Raw genomic sequence first — 20,297 nt, 5'->3', positions numbered from 1 at the left:
CCAGAGCAGAGCGGCCTGGTTCGGTTCAGTTCGGTTTGGTCTGGTAGTAGTTCACCATGTCAGGTGCTAGGGTGAGCTCAGCACAGGACCACACACCACTTCTGTGAGACGCACAATTCCCCTTTTCCTCTCTTCTTCTCCTCCTCCTCCTCTCTTCCATCACCATGCCGAAGCCTTTTTTCCCCCTCTTTCCCATCCATTGTTACACAGCAGTAGTGTTGATTTTGACAGCAAATTTTGATTCAGTTTTAGTCATAGTCTTTTGAATCAAATTCCATCTCGTTTTAGTCATATTTTAGTCATCTGAAATGTTTTACTGTTAGTCTAGTTTTAGTCGACTAAATACCATAAGATTATAGTCGACTAAATCTACAGTTGATTTAGTCGACTAAAATGTATTTAGGCGGTGCCTTGATGGCGTCATAATGGCTGATTTTACACTTGGTTGCATGCTGAAAATAGCAGATCTACAAGCTCACAACGCGTCGCAGAGCGACGCGTTGTGAGCTTGTAGATCTGCTATTTTCATAGCGCAACACTCGAGCGCAACCAAGCATAAAATGCCTTGTCTTTTAGTTCTATTGGATCTCTACTCCACTAGTCCCTCCCTAACATTTTAGTCTAGTTTTTATTTGTTGACGAAATTAACAATATATTTAGTCATAGTTTTAGTCGACGAAATCAACACTGCTACAGGCTGGAGCACTCGAGTGCTGATAACAGCAATTCAGTCTCAATTCACATACCAGTCATACTTCAGGCTCGTAGGGGAGGCTATGGAAAAACCCTTGTCTTGCATCACAATCAGCTGCAGCTGATATTTAATCGCATGTGCTGGACTCGTAGGCTGCACGCTACCTGCCTTCGCTGAGTGCTGAGGTATTTTTTTGACTTGCTGCTCGAACACAGCGTGGTTGAACCTCTGCCAGGGCAATGTGAGGGCAGTCAGCTATGTCTCATTGGAAAGCAGTGGGCTTGAAACAGACCTGTCTGAGCCCAGTGCCTACATATGAAAGTCACCCACTGTTTACGTTCATATCATTGGGTGGGTGGATGTTAAACTTAAATGTCATTTTACTGCCTATGCCGACAGTTTATGTTTATTTATTTACTAACAATGTAACTAACGGTATTCATTTCTAGACATGAATTCACGTGTGAACGTTAAATGAAATACAGTTCAGTGTTCAGTGTTTATTTTGTATCTATCAAAGTTATTTTGTGTTCATTTGTAAGTTAAATGTTCTCTAATTGAAACTTTAATCAAAGTTTCTCAAATTGATTTGAATTGCAGTTTTTGACGAAGTATCTGTCAAAACATTGGTAAACGGTGGTTTAGGACTTTCCAAAATCAGGCATGTTTTTGCTGGGTTAGAGATCATGGGTTATTGCAAGAGAGAGAGAGTGTGTTAGACAGCAAGGCAACAAAATACTTAAGAGCAATGTCATAACTAAGAGAAAGGTGAAATATTTGTTACACAGTGTGTGTATATATTTGTTATACATTGTTACACAGAGACAGAGTGTCCAACTTTGATGCAACTTAAAGTAGCGTAACTCTGTTCATTACATTGTAGTGTGCGTATAGGGAGGGATAGGGAGAGATCTTTGACCAGAGTAGAGTTATATCAGACACCTTTCCAGCCTGCAGACTGATATTTATTGTTTCTATTTGTCCCTAATACATATTTTATCATTCCCGAATGCCTAGTCTTGCGTACTTGTAATAATAATAATAATAATAATAATAATAATAACTAGTCCATACCCGGGGATGTGCGCACCGAAAGTATTTGCAAATTGTTAGTTATTTATGGGCAAGACGTGTGTTCCTATGAGTTCATGTCTGCCTAGCTGTGACAGACAGTTACAACACACACACACACACACACACACACACACACACACACAGTGCTAGCCTGGCATGGCCAGACTAATATCACTACGTAGATATACGGTATCACGTTGTGATTCACAGAGAGAAGGTTTTGGTCCGCGGACCCGACGCTCTGCTGTATGTCGTCGCGGACCCCTAGCGAATGCTTGGCGGACCCCACGCTCTGCTTCGTGGTATCAATGAGTAGACAACATGCTAACCGTTGATAGCGCCAAGAGCTAACACAACAGAGTACATCCCATAGCAGTGTTTCCCCTAGGATGAAGTTGTAACCGTGGCGCCGGGAACGTGCACGGAGGGGAAGAACAGAGTCCTAAGCCTAAGGTGATGTTTGTGAAGTTGAGTTCTTCACTTCACAACCATTTGTGTCCCTTTGTGGATTTCTTCACAGGACCTGTGTTTTTCACCAGTACTACCATAGTCCTCTCTGGAGGAGAGAGGAGCAGACACTGGACGACACTGTGTGAAGTGAAACTGTGAGCAGGTGAGGAGCACGCCTGCCTGCTCAGTTTCACTTCACGTGTTTCATGCTGGGGTTTTTCCTCATCAATGAACATATATAGACAGAATTTCTGTCAAAGGTCATGGTGATCAAACACTTATTCTCAGACACGCTTTCCCTTTCAGTAAAAAAAAAATGTCTTCACTCTGAAGATATGCTATCTTTCCATTTACCGACAGTATTTCCCATATCTGAACTTTGACATAAAAAGATTTAAAGGATTAGGCAACTCGACACATATCAGTCACAGTGCATTGTCAAATGTTGCAGAATCACATGCACACACAAAATCTCTCACCTGTTCAAATGGCAACATTGTCATTGTCATCATTGTTTGCCAGATCTAATGCCAGATCTTTGACCTGCCAATCTCAATGCTAGTTAGTTGCAGTAATGTGTGTGCAATATGTGCCAGGACTGTTGCTGCATTAACCAAATTTAAAATGGACATCAATTAAATTTTGAGGCAGAACCGATTGTGATAGATCTGATTCCATATCTCTAGCCCTCATTGCACAACGGATTTGATGTCACAATTTAGTCTGTATGATAACAGACAATGACAGGTTGATGAAACATTTATCAACCTGACTCATGGATAACCAGAAGGCTCGCCCCATTTTGTTTCGCGGACCACTCGCCCCTAGCGTTTCTTGTATTCGTTTAACTGAATACGTTTAAGTGTTAGGCATAGTTTTTACTGAGGTTAAGTTTAGGAATAAGGTTAGGTTTTGGCATAGTGTTACTGAGGTTACCCTTAGGAATAACTGGTGACGACCGTTCCGAGGTCGTCGGATTTAACCCGGGGCGAGCGTGTTTGTATTCGACTTCATGCTGTATGGAAACATCATGCACTGCGCTGCTGCTGCATACGTCCCACCGGCAAATACCGAATCAAATGAACGATGCCTGAGCTAAAATGCTCTTTCTGAACTGCGTGAAGGTCGGATAACTTCAAATTAATATCTTCACATGGTGAATGTCTTTGAATTGTTTTTTTAAGGAAAAAGCAACAGTCTTGTGCCAGGACTGACCTAGTCATGAGTTGTTCTAATTCAGTCTTTTACTGTCTTGGAGTGCCACTTTACAAATGGAGTTCTGTAAGGATGAATAACTATTGGGGTGCCTGGTGGCGCAGCCAGTTAGTCCACTGGCCGTATGCTCTTTGTGAGTTGTGACCCAAGTTTGATTCCCATTGAGTCCCATCATCGACAAACCTAGACTTTCCATGTATTTATTGCTTTATTTACTGAGCCCTAACAATTTGTGACAGCATTGAAATTGCTTTAGTTATGGTTCCTTATGGTAACAATGTGTGCTTTGACACTATAATGTCAGACATTTGCAAGATAATGACCATACATACACTAACATTTTAGTTAGAGGCTATGCTGAATGCTGATTGCTGCTGCCGCCTTCATGATGAATCCCTCTTGTAGAGCAAAGACACACTATATCATAAGGCCACACCGCACTAATGCCACTAGTCGCAACTCCTTGCAACAAAACAGTTTTAAGGTCAGATTGGGGATAGTGGTTGCAAGTAGTTGCAAGTAGTTGCAAGTAGTTGCATGTTGCAAAGAGTTGCAAGGTGCGGTCTGGCCTTTAGTATCTGCAATGAAAGTGTTATTCTTTATCAAACTTCCAGCATCCCCTTTCTGTTACCTTCACGCAAAGATCTGCTATGGCTACATTGTAACCTGAGGTTTTCCATTGTGAGTGCTTCACCTGCTTAGAGTTTCACTTCACATACTGTAGGCTTAAAGTTAGGGTTGGATGGCGAGTTCCTGTATCTATTTGTCTGTCTGTCTGTCTGTCTGTCTGTCTAGGACAATGCACATTAATCAACATTTCTGTTTCCACATCCATATGAATGTGCCAGTGTTAGCTAATGAGCTCATTTTAATCTGTGGTCCATGGGCAGGTGGCCTAGTATCTTCAATCCAGTAACACAATATTATTTAATACAACAAAATACCTAAGTACATTCAGAAAGTAACAGTTACCGTAGGCCACTAGGCCTATAGAACAATAAGGGTATGATGATGTAAAAGCATTTTTAGAAGAATTTAGGTGGTAAATCACCTTACCCGTGACTGGAAACGGGTAGCAGATGTACAAGCTCGCAGCACGGAACAAAGTGACGCGCTGTGAGCTTGTAGATCTGGTATTTTTGAATAGCCAACGTATAAATGGATAAAGTGGTTAAAATCATTGTGATGCTGTAATAACACATTTTTCCGGGGACCCCTTGGTACCCCCCCGAGGACCCCTGGAGGTCCCCGGACCCCACTTTGAGAACCATTGCAGTAGTGGGTGACTCTAGTTGAGAAGAATGTCCAAATGTTCTACGTCTGTATTGAACCCAGTCCCCTTGATGGCTTTAAAAACATACAGACAATTTTGTTTGTGTTCAGGTGAAAACAATAAACACACATTGTTAATGCTTACCTACCCAATCAGATAGATCAGTGGTTTTCAACCTTTTTCATGCCGAGGACCCCTAAATTGATATACATTTGGCCGCGGACCCCCATCTGAACATGTTTTGTGCCAGGGACCCCAAGAAGCAAAGATTTGAGTTACAAATGTTAAATGTTAAAAAATATATATGTTCAAAGATTTGCACAAATTTCACGATTTTTCAAAAATAGCAGATCTACAAGCTCATAGCGCGGCACTCGGTGCCGCGCTATGAGCTTGTATATCTGCTATTTTTGAATAGCCAAAGATAAGTGGCTAAAATGATTGTGTTAACTAATTTCGCTCGGGACCCCCTGAAAACCCCCCAAGGACCACTAGTGGTCCCCGGACCACTGGTTGAGAACCACTGAGATAGATGTCAACAAGAACAAGAATGTTGGATTTTGGATTTCCCTGATCAGACAGCAACAAAGCCTGTCTAATAATGGCTGTAAGAATGGGTCTCAGCAGTCACTTTTGTCCCCAAGACACTCAACCAGGTTTTCCGCTGGGCTTTTTAAAATTTTGGCTGGCCATAAAGTGCTGTGTGTGATTTAGGCTGATCTATGATGAGATTACTGCAGCGCAAAGTAAGGCAGCAGGCTCTCTGGTATGAAACCACACTAATGATTTGCCAGTCAATGTATGTATGCTCATAAAAAAACTTTCAAATATGATTTTAATGGTTGTAATGTTGAATTACTAGCTACTACTAATATCCTAATTATACTAATAATAATTCTAATAATAGTCACAGCCACAGTGGCCAACAATATTATATATATCAACAGTCAATTACGGTTTTAATCGGCCACTGGCCGGCATGTACCGGCTAACAGAAACCTTTGCCCTCAACCCTCCTAATAGCTGAACATGAAGAGACTGAAGCATTATTCAGTGCTGACACACTGCCTATTACAGTGTCTTGAGAAAATGTATGATTCATGATGCTGTCGCAGAATCAAACTAAACTACTCCCAAAATCACACCCTCTCAACGTTTTCAAATGCTCAGGGGCTAAAAGTCAACATTTTCCTCATAGTTGACATTTCCACTTGCCATGTCTATTTGAATTGTGCTTGCTCTAGTTGGCATGATGCCAGCTGTCCTACCACTGCTTGGTGATGTTGAGTATATTAACCCTTTAAAGGGCAAGACCACTTTGGTAGAGGTTTGGGTTGTGTAGTTACCTTGCCATGATGTAACTCCAAAGGTGGGCAAGAAAAAAAACAAAATTGCTCCATTGATTAGAAATTGATAATTCAAAATATGCTCCCCATTGACTTACATTGTATGGTAAAACAGCTCTCAAAGTCACTATTTTAGCATGTAAACGAACGCAAACAAAGTTGATTCAGACAATATAGAACATCACCAAACCCAGTACTGTTTTTTTTTAATATAAAAATGTCAACTTCCTGTTGATTTTACCATTTTTAATAAGTAGAAAACCTGGACTGGATCCGCGGATCCGGATCCAGATCTTCAAATAGTAAAATCAACAGGAAGTTGACATTTTTATTAAAAAAACAAACAGTACTGGGTTTGGTGATGCTCTATATTGTCTGAATCAGCTTTGTTTGTGTTCATTTATGTGCTAAAAGAGTGACTTTGAGAGCTGTTTTACCGTACAATGTAAGTCAATGAGGAGCATATTTTTGAATTATCAATTTCTAATCAATGGAGCAATTATTTTTGATTTCTTGCCCACCTTTGGAGTTACATCATGGCAAGGTAACTACACAACCCAAACCTCTACCAAAGTGGTCTTACCCTTTAAGGCCGGGAACGCATGTGTGTCACTTTTAGATTTGAGCTAAAAAGCATTGTTTTACACTTTGGCTATTTTTGAAAAATCGTGAAAATGTGTGCAAATCTTTGAATATATTGTTTTAAAGCGAACATTTTTAACTCAAATCTTTACTTCTGGGGGTCCCTGGAACAACATATTTTGAGATGGGGGTCGGCGGCCAAATAGGCTACATATAATTTTGGGGGTCCTTGACATGAAAAAGTTTGAGCACCACTGACATAGAAACATCCTTTTTTTCAGAATACTGTTGGGATTTAGAAGACATTTGTAGAATCGGAACCTTCAGGCCAGGTTAACCCTGTACAAGCACTGTGCCAGTATATAACCTCTGAGTTGCTGCCCTGAAGTCATTGCAATTCTTACTTTGGTTTTGCACACCTCCGTATTTGGCCTACAGGGCAGGAGCCTATCTCCTGTTTCTGTAGCGTGAGTACTAGCCATGATGTACGAGTACACCTCCTGGACATGACACTTATATGTCTCAGGGACTTACCCCCCAATCCAACCCTTGATGCTGGGTGCCAAGCAGGGAGGCATTGGGTCCCATTTTTATAGTCTTTGGTGGTATGACCCGGCCCAGGGAATCGAACCCTGACCTCCTAATCTCAGGGTGGACGGGACACTCCCTCCATATGCTTAGTCTTTATTTATGGTACTAGCAGGCAGCCAACCAACCAGTACTGAGGTTGTGTTCGCTCTAAAAGCAGTCAAATCCCCACAGACGAACAGTAGGAACCATTACCACCATCCATCCACACACTAAAAGCATCCCCTGAACTTCACTGTGTGTGTGTGTGTGTGAGAGAGAGAGAGAGAGAGAGAGAGAGAGAGAGAGAGAGAGAGAGATCCGTACGTAGGTGTGTGTGCCTGCGCATGTTCATGTGCGTACCTACAGTGTGTGTGTCCGTGCACGTGTGTGGTCATGTGCATTTGTTGCGATCTTTTAATGGAGGTTTTGAGAGGCTGTTAGTTCTGTATTGCTGAGTCCCAGCAGGGATATGTTGAAGTGAGGAATCCTAGAGTGGAAGTGGAATGTTGGAGCAGGACGTGACGCTCTGTTCCTCCTGCAGTCCCTCAGAGAATCCAGCATGCGTCCCAGAACTGCATAGCCTGAGTGATTGCAGAATGTCAGGTTTTACACTGAGCAACATAACACTGCAGAGCAGGATGCACACAGACAGGAGAAATACACATCATACTCCACACATATTCATTAGTTTTGTATTAAACTAAATGCTTTGGACTAAATTGGATGTGAAAGGTAGTTTATAAAATGGGAAGCTTCACGGCTAAGAACACAAGACATATAGTCTACTTCTAAAGCAGTGGCTATTGATAGTGAGTTACTACGTGTGCGGGAACAATGGAGTTCCACCGCGCCACAAGCCAAGTTCAAGCTGGTCCGGTGCATCTCAGGTTCTCAGGAGCAGAACTTGTAGATATGAAGGAAGACGGCACTGGAGCAAACTCAGACATTTCTGAGTGCAGGCAAATAGTATGTGACACAATGTCTGCATTTTGTAAAAAAACTAATCAATGCAGTGTTAAGGGGTGAATAGAGGCTGGTTGCTTGTGGTAAGTGGTGACGGTCTCCAGGCAGTATGCCTCATTTGGCCAAATAGAAATTGTGATTTTCTTTATAATAAATACTGCAACGTTGCAATGCAGTGCTGGCGTAACTTAAGAGATTCTCTGATCATTATTATTTTCTTACATGGACTTTCACCAGGTATCTCTTCTTCATGTCTTGTGCCATCATGGATGTAGCATGAGCTGTGATTGGTTTACTTTTTAGGAGACAGACAAGATGTTAGACAAAGTCCAAACCCTGTTACACTTGCGTGCATGTCTTATGCACCAAAATATCTCCCCACGGGTATGGTGTAGTTGTGCTAAATTCTGCTAATTGCTTAGGAAAAAGAGAGCTTGGTTAGTTATAAGCGTTGGTGTACTATGCAGGGAAATTGTTGCAGAGAGAGAGTGAGAGAGAGAGTTTATCTGTGTGTGTAATAGATGCTGGGAGATAGAGTGGGAATTTGGTGCTTATCAGACACATTCATTGGCCCTTGGCCTGTGAGCCACAGTACACTTTTTCCCAGCAGCGAGGCTTTCATTTATACTTGAAGGGGACACGCCCCCTTTAGTTGCAGCTGTCCTGCAGCCTGCCTGTGTACACAGCATGGTAAAGTACCCGGCTTATCCCCGCCTTACCCAATCACCACTGGCGTATCCGTGCCGGCAACAGGCGTGCCACACACTGTGTGCGAGTGTGTGTCATTGCATGTGTCTGAAAGACACACCCAGTGCCGGTCAACAGAACACTATCTATAACAAATGTATGCATGCATATCATCTTATATTTAGGCTATAACCATTATTTTATACTTTGGCTATTCAAAAAATTTGCACAAATGTTCACGATTTTTCAAAAATAGCAGATCTACAAGCTTTTTGAATTGCCAAAGAAATAAAAAAATTACACAGATACTTTCCCGCTCTTAATGGGTTAAAAAAACACATGTTTTTATCCAGGCAGTGGTCGGCTTTTTTATGACTTCATCACCTGTAACCCTCGGTGACACACGGTCAGTCCCAGCAGGACTGGTGAACTGTAGAAGTGACTCACACAGTGTAAACACAGGGGCGTGGCACGGTCACATGCTCCGCAGCGTCACAACAAAAGGGGTGTGGCTCCCCAGTTACTCCCTTTCACAGTGAAGACAAATATTTGACTGGCTTTTGTTTCCAGGACCGGTTGCTTTGACCTCGTATAGTTAGTGGCTAGTTTTGTTCCTCTTGACTGTAGCCCTGCATTTCTGCACAAAACGTATGTGTTTTTTTTATTAAGAGCAGAAAAGTAGTTTACTGTGGCTGACATGGCTCAGATTCTGGAGCTGGCATGAAAACAAAAGGACACTCCTTTGGATTAAAAACATTTCTGGCCCAGGACCGCTGGCCTAGCCGGGTACTTGGGCTCTAATGTAGCCTGAAAGTGCATCGCTGGTTCGAGTCCCATTCCCGACTATCTTTACTGCATGTCTCTCCCCATCCATCTCTCCCTGTTTCCTGTCCATCTCCACTGTACACTATCAATTAAAGGCAGAAATGCCCCAAAAAACACCACAAAAACAACAACACACATTTCCAGGCAGGTATAATAAATAATCAGGAATGTCAGGTACAAAAGCTACAAATATCTATTTTAATCAGCCATTTTACTGCTTTTTTTATTATAATACTTGTTCCTTCAGTCAAACCCATATTTCACAATGCAGGTCCACTCATTTACATGAGAAACATTAGCTACAGTAATAACATTAAAGACGGTTGAATCTTGTTTTCAACTTTAAAACCGTTTCATCCAAATGAAACGGCAAGATATGTTTTTTTAAGATTTATTTTTGGCCTTTTATGCCTTTACTGGCAGGACAGTAGGATGACAGGAAACAGGGAGAGAGAGATGGGGAGTTGCATGCAGCAAAGGACGTCGGGAACGGGACTCAAACCCACGACTCGCTGTCAGGCTACACTAAGCCTATAGGTGCTCTTGATATCTTAACGTTAGGCCTGGACCGCTACGCCAGCGGTCCAGGCCTAACGTTAAGATATAAATTTTGCTGTAATTTCTCACCTGAGGCGGTCGACGGTTCTCGCTAAGGTTGCCTGGCCTGAAGAACAATAGACCATATTCACACGGTGGCCATGTTTCTATGAAGTCAATGAAAGTAGCCACCCCGGGTGGCGGCACTTTCAATGTTAAATTCCAATATGGCCGCCGTGGGAATATGGTCTATGGGAAACCCCGCTAGTAGTGCAATGTTATTGTGATCGGGGGGTTCATTCATATGTTCCAGGCCTGTTGCTAAAAGTCTAACTGTGTGACAGTCCTGTATTCCTGTTCTGTGTTTCATCGATGTGTGTGTTGTGTTCAGTGGTGTAAAGTAACTAAGTACATTTACTCAAGTACTGTACTTCAGTACGATTTTGAGGTTTTTACTTTACTGGAGTATTTCCAATTGTCAATACTTTTACTTCTACTCCACTACATCTCGGAGGCAATTATTGTACTTTTACTCCACTACAATTATTTGAAAACTTTAGTTACTAGTTACTTTTTAGATATAAATTATTACATTATAAAACATACATGAACCACTTTAGCCCTATTTTATACCTAGGATATTTGAAAATAGCCGATCTACAAGCTCACAACGCGTCGCATCGCGACGCGTTGTGAGCTTGTAGATCGGCTATTTTCAAACATTTTAGTACTTTTACTTTTGGTACTTTAAGTACATTTTGATACCAATACTTTTGTACTTTTACTCAAGTAAATTTAGAATTCCGGACTTTTACTTGTAACAGAGTACTTCTACATTGCAGTATTGCTACTTTTTACTTAAAGTAAAACATTTGAGTACTTTTTCCACCCACTGGTTGTGTTCATGTGTGTTTATACTGTTTACTATTGACAGCAGAACTTCTCTGAATGGGTCAGGTTTCAGGAATGAGGAGGAGCAGCTCAGGCCCAGAGAAATGGACCTCTGTGTCTTTATGAGTCAGTCACTGAAAAGCAACGAATAGGGAGGAGAGAGGAGGAGAAAAGGACGCAAAATGGCATCAGCTCTTTGGGGAGAGTGGATGATTTGGTGTTTCCCCGTGTGTGTGTTGGGACCTGGCCTACTTTCCTGTGTGTGTATTGTGCCTGTGTTGTCTGCACTCATGCTTTCGGTTCCGCGGGTTTAACCCTTTCAATCCGGGAACGCATATACTGTGTCATTTTAGATTTTTTTTGATATATAGCCATTATTTAATACTTTGGGCTGTTCAAAAAATAGCAGATCTACAAGCTTGTAGCAGCTTGTAGATCTGCCAAAAATCGTTTGTGCAAATCTTTGAATATAATTGTTTTTTTTAAGCAAACATTTTTTACTCAAATCGTTGCTTCTGGGGATTCTATAAATGTCTTCTAAATCCTAACAGTCTTTTTGGGGAAAAAACTTATGTTGCTATAATATCAGTGGTTCTCAAACTTCTTTCATGTCAAGGACCACCCCAAATAATATGTATTTGTCCGCGGACCCCCTCATCTTGAAATATTTTGTTCCAGGGATCCCCAGAAGCAAAGATTTGAATTAAAAAATGTATATAAATTGTCAAAGATTTGCACACATTTTCATGATTTTTTTCCCTCCAAAAATAGCTGATTTTTTTTTTTTGAATAGCCCAAAGAAATCTAAAATGACACCGACGCGTTCCCGGGATTGAATGTGTTAAAGGCCGGAGGCCAGCATTGTCGTTCTTTTCTGACGCAGCATTCAGACCCAACGGTCTCGGCCTCGCCCTTTATGTAGCATGGGATAATATTTCTTTCTGCTCGGAGGAGGTTTTTTATGGTGCATTTTGTTCCTTTTGTATTAAGGGGTTATAAAGTGAACCCTCTGTGCATAGAGTGAATTGGTGTTTATCATTGGTGTTTATCAAGGCTCACAACGCGTCGCATCGCGACGCGTTGTGAGCTTGTAGATCGGCTATTTTCAAACATTTTAGTACTTTTACTTTTGGTACTTTAAGTACATTTTGATACCAATACTTTTGTACTTTTACTCAAGTAAATTTAGAATTCCGGACTTTTACTTGTAACAGAGTACTTCTACATTGCAGTATTGCTACTTTTTACTTAAAGTAAAACATTTGAGTACTTTTTCCACCCACTGGTTGTGTTCATGTGTGTTTATACTGTTTACTATTGACAGCAGAACTTCTCTGAATGGGTCAGGTTTCAGGAATGAGGAGGAGCAGCTCAGGCCCAGAGAAATGGACCTCTGTGTCTTTATGAGTCAGTCACTGAAAAGCAACGAATAGGGAGGAGAGAGGAGGAGAAAAGGACGCAAAATGGCATCAGCTCTTTGGGGAGAGTGGATGATTTGGTGTTTCCCCGTGTGTGTGTTGGGACCTGGCCTACTTTCCTGTGTGTGTATTGTGCCTGTGTTGTCTGCACTCATGCTTTCGGTTCCGCGGGTTTAACCCTTTCAATCCGGGAACGCATATACTGTGTCATTTTAGATTTTTTTTGATATATAGCCATTATTTAATACTTTGGGCTGTTCAAAAAATAGCAGATCTACAAGCTTGTAGCAGCTTGTAGATCTGCCAAAAATCGTTTGTGCAAATCTTTGAATATAATTGTTTTTTTTAAGCAAACATTTTTTACTCAAATCGTTGCTTCTGGGGATTCTATAAATGTCTTCTAAATCCTAACAGTCTTTTTGGGGAAAAAACTTATGTTGCTATAATATCAGTGGTTCTCAAACTTCTTTCATGTCAAGGACCACCCCAAATAATATGTATTTGTCCGCGGACCCCCTCATCTTGAAATATTTTGTTCCAGGGATCCCCAGAAGCAAAGATTTGAATTAAAAAATGTATATAAATTGTCAAAGATTTGCACACATTTTCATGATTTTTTTCCCTCCAAAAATAGCTGATTTTTTTTTTTTGAATAGCCCAAAGAAATCTAAAATGACACCGACGCGTTCCCGGGATTGAATGTGTTAAAGGCCGGAGGCCAGCATTGTCGTTCTTTTCTGACGCAGCATTCAGACCCAACGGTCTCGGCCTCGCCCTTTATGTAGCATGGGATAATATTTCTTTCTGCTCGGAGGAGGTTTTTTATGGTGCATTTTGTTCCTTTTGTATTAAGGGGTTATAAAGTGAACCCTCTGTGCATAGAGTGAATTGGTGTTTATCAAGGCAGCCAGCAGCAGGCCTTCAGACAGTGCGAGGCCGCCCCTGAAAGGGAGACTTGTAGGGGTGGTTACATAAGTAGGCCTTTGTCATTGTGCCGTTAGCGATGAGCAGGACATCGGGCCAACACTGGAGGGGTGTGGGGGGGGGCAAGCACCGGCCCCAGCCAATAGGAAGAGGAATATATGGAGTCGTTTCCCTGACGCTGAAATATGCAGATGGTAAACCTCGGAAGAATGCCCTTTTTTTCTCCAGAATGCCCTTTTTCTCAGCCGGCGGCCCATGATGTGCCATCATCATCCCAGTTGTTTTGCCTTACCTGCGTTTCCATCACGCCTCCGGGAACGCGTCTTGTGTCATTTTTAGATTTCTTTGGCTGTTCAAAAATAGCAGATCTACAAGCTCATAGCGAGTGCCGTCGTGCTACGAGCTTTTAGGTCTGCTGTTTTTGAAAAATCTTGAAAATGTTGTGCACAATCTTTGAACGTGTATTTTTTTAAAGCGAATATTTGTAAAATATTTTTGTTCCAGGGACTGCCCAGAAGCAAAGATTTGAGTTAGAAATGTTTGCTTAAAAAAATATATATATTCAAAGATTTGCACCAATTTTCATGATTTTTCAAAAATAGCAGATCTACAAGCTCGTAGCGCGGCACTTGGTGCCGCGCTATGAGCTTTTGAATAGCCAAAGTATGAAATAATGGCTATAGGCTCAAATCTAAAATGACACAGATGCGTTCCACGATTGAGTGGGTTAAAATCTCAGTCTCACTGAAGTTAAGGTGCTGCTTGTGGCTAAAAGTCATTGTTCAACACGTTCAGTTTTGACTTATTGTCTATTGACCTAATTTCTGTCATCTTTATTTTGGCTCAAAGCCACTTGCCTTCCCTGGCCAGCTGCTCATCAAAATGTGTGTGCGCGTGTGCGTGTGCGCACTCATAAAACAATGACATGAACACGAATATCAAAAAAAAAATCAAACCGTGACCTGACCTTTTCCCCTCCATTTCTCTCTTCCATCCCTCTCTCTCTCTCTCTCTCTCTCTCTCTCTCTGCAGGGGGCAGTGAGGGTCAAGGTCGCATTCTCCAGCGGTTTCCTGAGAAAGACTGGGAGGACAACCCTTTCCCACAAGGCATAGAGCTAGTAAGTACAACAGCACACTCAAGCGATAGTCGATAGTACGTCTCCATATCGTCTAGGGGTGTGCCGATATATCGTCCCGCGATATATCTCGATACGTTTTCGTGACGATATGTATCGTTTTGGGGGGAAAAAATATCTTTTTTATTTATTTTTTAAACAATCATAATAATTTCAGGCATGCAAACAGCCCCGAGGTGAAAAGGGTGATGTTTTTTTTTCTTCGGGTCAGGTGTCACACTATTGCCCTATTTGGATTCAAAACGGCTATTGTAGCTGAAAAGCTACAAGTTTGCTTGTCTGAATAATGCAAAACAGAAATATTTGTTTGCATTTGCTTCACCCCCCCCCCCATATATTTTCATAATAAAAAAGTGCCATATATCGTATCGTATCGATTTCGTGAGCCCAATATCGTATCGTATCGTTTCATGAAATTAGTGTATCGGCACACCCCTAATATCGTCATATTTTTCTGAATGACAGACAGTCCCACGTAATGAATGGTTTTGGCCAAATGTTTTCCCTTTTTGGCTATTCAAAAATAGCAGATCTACAAGCTCATAGTGCGGCACTACAAGCTTGTAGATCTGCAAAAAAAATGTAATCGTGAAAATGTGAGCATATTTTTGAATATATATATTTTTAAAGCAAACATTTGTAACTGAAATCTTTGCTTCTGGGGGGTCCTGGGAACAAAATATTTTACAAATGTTCGCTTTGAAAAAATACATATTCAAAGATTTGCACAAAACATTGTTGAAAAATACATTGAAAAAAATTGTGTGCCAGTGTGTGTGCGTGTGAAGTAATGAGCATCAAATCATGATCACAATCTCACCACAGCCCACTGTTAATGTTGACATTTTGTCATTTTGTTCACTTACAGTGGAAGTTAACAATGTGCCAGTATTGATGGATCATTCCTTTGTGTGCCAAGAGTAAATATTTGAGGGTTACATACTGCAAATTCTTCCTTTTACATTGAGACTAGGCCTATATACAAATGGATTTGTGTTATCTTATATATCTTATAAATTATACAGCAAGCCATTGTTCAGAAAGAATGTTTTACAAGTGCAACTATTTGGCAATTACATACTGTACCGTAACCCATTCAGACCGGTAACGCATCTGTGTGTAATTTTTAGATTTCGTTGGGCTATTCAAAAATAGCAGATCTACAAGCTCATAGCGCGGCACCGAGTGCGAGCGCGATCTGCTATTTTTTGAAAAATCGTGGAAAGTTTGTGGAAATCTTTGAATAACGAAAAAAATTTACTCCGACCTGTGCTTCTGGGGGGGTCCCTGGAACAACATATTTTGAGATGGGGTCCGCGGCCAAATACATATCATTTTGGGGGTCTTTGACGTGGAAAAGTTTGAGAACCACTCATATAGCGACATACGTTTTTCAGAAAACTTTTAGAATTTAGAAGACATTTGTAGAATTCGCAGAAGAAAAGATTTGAGTTACAAACGTTTGCTTTAAAAATATATATTATATTCAAAGATTTGCACACATTTTCCACGATAATAACAAGCTATGGAGCTTGTAGATCTGCTATTTTTGAATAGCCCAAAGAAATCTAAAAATGACACACAGATGCGTTTCCTGGTCTTAATGGGTTAAATAATTAATTTTTTTAAAACCACATCTGGTATTTTCCTATTCACTTTGATCAGTTGTGTGGTTGATGTCTGCAGCGCATGGTGAAAGCTGATGGAAAGTTTCCAGTACCGTTTGTTACCTTAATGACGGCCCAGCCCTGGCTGCATCATGAGTCACTCACATGTGACAGAATACTATTAAGCACTTTGAACCTGGCATCCTTATTTTGGGCTATTATTTTCTAACATTTTTAAAACATTGAAAAGTACAAGAGTATTGGTATCAAAATGTACTTCAAAAGTACCAAAAGTAAAAGTACTAAAATGTTTGAAAATAGCAGATCTACAAGCTCACAACGCGTCGCGATGCAACACGTTGTGAGCTTGTAGATCGGCTATTTTCAAATAGCCTCGGTATAAAATAGGGCTGAAGTGGTTAATGTATGTTTTATAATGTAGTATATTTATATCTGCAAAGTAACTAGTAACTCAAGTTTGCAAATAATTGTAGTGGAGTAAAAGTACAATATTTGCCTCTGAAATGTAGTGAAGTAGAAGTAAAAGTATAGACAATTGGGAAATACTCCGGTAAAGTAAAAGTACCTCAAAATTGTACTTAACTCATTCACTGCCACAATTATTGCTGGCCGCGTTTGCCCACTGCCAGAGATTTTTCATTTAAAAAAAAAAGTACTCAGGAGCCGAGATACAGAATTTTTAAGTTTTAAGTTAACAAGGAAGTGGATGGGAGTGTAGATCTTTAAACAATCATATCTCCTTGGTCTTTGGGTCAAATTTGAAAAAAAAACTAAAAAAAAAATTACGTTTTTTACGTCAGTGGCAGGATTGGTAAACGGGACAAATTACGTTTTTTACGTCAGTGGCAGTGAATGAGTTAAGTACAGTACTTGAGTAAATGTACTTAGTTACTTTACACCACTGAGTGTGCAATGAAGTATATAGGGCTTAAGTGTTTTAATAGTCCTCTTTTCTTTGTCCATTCTTCTAACACTACCCTGTGTTGTCTCCGTCTCTCACAGTTCTGTCAGCCCAACGGGTGGCAGCTGGTCCCTGAGCGACTGCCTCCCTCGTTCTTCGTGTCCGTTCTGACCGACATCAACTCGGAGCGTCACTACTGTGCCTGCTTCACCTTCTGGGAGGGCCTGGACAACCCTCAGGTGAGACGCTCATGCAGGACTTGGACAGCGATGGCCGGCTTTTATCCACAGCATCACACAATGACAGCATGTCCTGCTATCATGGTCTAAAGTCCTATTTCATATTGGTCTGAAAGCAACAAAAAACAAAATGCTATTCTGTGTAGAACATCACTATGTGTTTGTACTGTCAGTCAGTCTATTCATCACAAATAAGGATTATACGCTTAAGACATGTGTTGCATTGAAAAGTCTTGCACTGAAACTTGAAAAACTCCCGCAATACGTTGCAGATTTTTATCGATTATTAAATTAGTTTGCAACTCATTTAGGAATCAATTTGAATCACTTCAATCGATGAATCGTTGCAGCCCCACTGCTACGATTGCTGTGTAACGTTTCGTGTTTGTAGCTGTGTAACGTCTCATGTGTTTGTTTGTAGCTGCAGAAGGCTGAGACCAGCGAAGTAGATGAAGATGAAGAACCAGGGTTTCTACATCCAGCCAAGGTCTTTGCCCCCAAGAGTCTGGTGCTGGTCTCCCAGTTAGACCACACAGAGGTCTTCAGGGTACGTCGACACACACACTTTTTTGCTGGCATTATTCCTGATTCTTTTTGCTGGCCTTATTCCTGATATGATTTCCGTGGCCTGAATAGAATGCATGTGTTTAGGTTTGTCTGCATGCAGTGGTGGGAAGTAATTAAGTACATTTACTTTTATTTTTAGGTATTTGTACTTTACTTGAGTAGTAAAATGTTGAGGTATTTGTACTTTACTTGAGTATTTCCAATTTCCAATACTTTTACTTCTACTCCACTACATCTCGGATCCAAATATTGTACTTTTACTCCACTGCATTTATTTTAAAACTTTATTTACTTTGCAGATATAAAGTATTACATTATAAAACATACATTAACCACTTTAGCCATATTTTATGCATGGGCTATTTGAAAATAGCCCATCTACAAGCTCACAACGCGTCGCATCGCGACGCATTGTGAGCTTGTAGATCTGCTATTTTCAAACATTTTAGTACTTTTACTTTTGGTACTTTAAGTGCATTTTGATACTTTTGTACATTTACACAAGTACATTTTGAATTCTGGACTTTTACTTGTAACAGTCTTCTACATTGCAGTATTGATACTTTTACTTAAGTAAAACATTTGAGTACTTTTTCCACCACTGGTCTGCACCCTTTAGCACTCATAGGCCCTGCGGTGTGTATGTTTAGTTGTTGTTGTTGTTGTTGTCTTCTGAATGTAGCGTCCTCTGTGTTGCAACAGAACTGTCTGGGGCTCATCTACACCGTCCACGTGGACAAGCTGTCTGTCCCCTTAGAAACAGTCATCGGAAATCTCCTCACCTGTGTTATCCCCATCGCTGGAGGCTCTCAGGTAAACATGGCCGGCTTTCCCACGTGCACTCTCTCTCTCTTAGACACACACACACACACACACACACACACACACACACACACACACACACACACACACACACACACACACACACACACACACACATACAGAAACCTTGAAGTTTAATATAGTTGTTGGAAAATATTGGAAAATGTATAGCACATACTGTGAGTATGTCACACACACACACACACACACACACACGCACGCACACACACACACGCGCGCACACACACACACACACGCGCGTGTACACGCGTATAATGCCTACTAGTACGACTTACAGTACACAGTTTAGTTTATGATATGCTTGTTTGGAGCTTGGTTTGTCCACTAGCTGAGCTGCTTATAGAATGGAGAGCCAGTACTGATGGCTAGTGTCGCAAGACAGCATCTGTTTTCTTTTCTTTTTTCAGAGAAAGGTTTGCGCTGCTGATTGGATGGCTTTTCGCCCCCTCTGAACCGTGTGTGTGTGTGTGTGTGTTTGCACATGTATGCATGCACACATCTATACATCTTGTGTATGGATGTGTGCGCACAGCAAACGTGCTTTTTTTTTTAACATCCATGCATAAGTGCATGTTTAACCGTGTGTGTGTTGTATTTTTGTGTGCATGTATTATTCAGGCAGTTAATGGATTATGGGCCTCCAGAACTGGTGTTTGGAAATGACATAAATCCTTCATAGCACTGTCTATGTCCCCATGGGGCAAGATAATGCACAGCTATGTCAGCTATGCTCTACAATAAATATTTACTATGCACTGTAGAATAGGCATTTCAGCATAAAATTGCCACCACGAATACACACATTTGTCTTTTTCTGTTTCTTGTTCAGTTAAAAAATCCACCATATTCAATTTTCTGATCCTTTTTTTTTATTTTTTTTACCTTGCTGTACTAGGTTTGTTTTGACCTCCCTGATTCTGTACCTATTGTGTGACAATTAAATGTACCCCCCATACTATACGCTGCTTCCTGTGTGTTGCAGATAAATGAGTCCCCAGGTTGTAGTTTAGACATGGTTCCTCAGGCCCTGGCCTGTGACTGGCTCCTGGGCTGTCTCCAGGTAAACCTTCCATTCCGACAGCTTCCTTCCACCAATCAGCGCCCAGCTTCTTTGTTATTGTGTTGTTGATCAAATAAGACTGTACAGTTGATTTCTTTTAAGGAATGCAGGTTTTTTTTTTTTTTTTTTTTTCCGCAATCATTACAAATCTCGGTGATTGATGGCGCTCAGTGGTTTCTTCGTACAGCTATGTGTGCGTGCGTGCGTGCGTGCGTGCGTGCGTGTGTGTGTGTGTGTGTGTGTGTGTGTGTGTGTGTGTGTGTGTGTGTGTTTGCTGCCTTAACAACTTTTCTCATGACCACATGAATCATTTCCACCATACAGATTTGTTTACTGTTCTCCCTCTCTCTCTTTCTGTGTTGTTTGTCATGGACATAACTGGTTTCAGCTCTTACTGGGTATCTTAGCGCAGTTATTACTCGCATGTGCACAAACCGCACGCACACACACGCGCACACGCACACACACGCACAC

The 20,297-nt window shown here is 41.1% G+C and overlaps 1 protein-coding gene across 7 annotated transcripts in view; it reads left to right on the top strand.

The window, feature by feature from the left end:
- The window catches only part of sbf1 (SET binding factor 1), an 86,354-nt gene that overhangs the window by 9,770 nt on the left and 56,287 nt on the right, over positions 1 to 20,297 (top strand). For 4 of the 7 annotated variants that reach the window (XM_080421772.1, XM_080421771.1, XM_080421770.1 and 1 more), the window contains exons 2-5: positions 14,482 to 14,567; positions 17,216 to 17,353; positions 17,775 to 17,900; positions 18,623 to 18,733. In XM_080421772.1, coding sequence (XP_080277898.1) covers positions 14,482 to 14,567; positions 17,216 to 17,353; positions 17,775 to 17,900; positions 18,623 to 18,733 — 461 coding nt within the window. Of the gene's footprint in view, positions 1 to 14,481; positions 14,568 to 17,215; positions 17,354 to 17,774; positions 17,901 to 18,622; positions 18,734 to 19,745; positions 19,824 to 20,297 lie in introns of all 7 variants that reach the window. The other 3 variants (XM_080421767.1, XM_080421768.1, XM_080421766.1) reach the window with 1 other exon arrangement.

Source organism: Gymnoscopelus braueri (genome assembly GCF_963280865.1).
Source record: "Gymnoscopelus braueri genome assembly, chromosome: 23".
NCBI classification, from domain to species: Eukaryota; Metazoa; Chordata; class Actinopteri; order Myctophiformes; family Myctophidae; genus Gymnoscopelus; species Gymnoscopelus braueri.
This window is presented reverse-complemented; position numbering and strand designations above follow the sequence as displayed.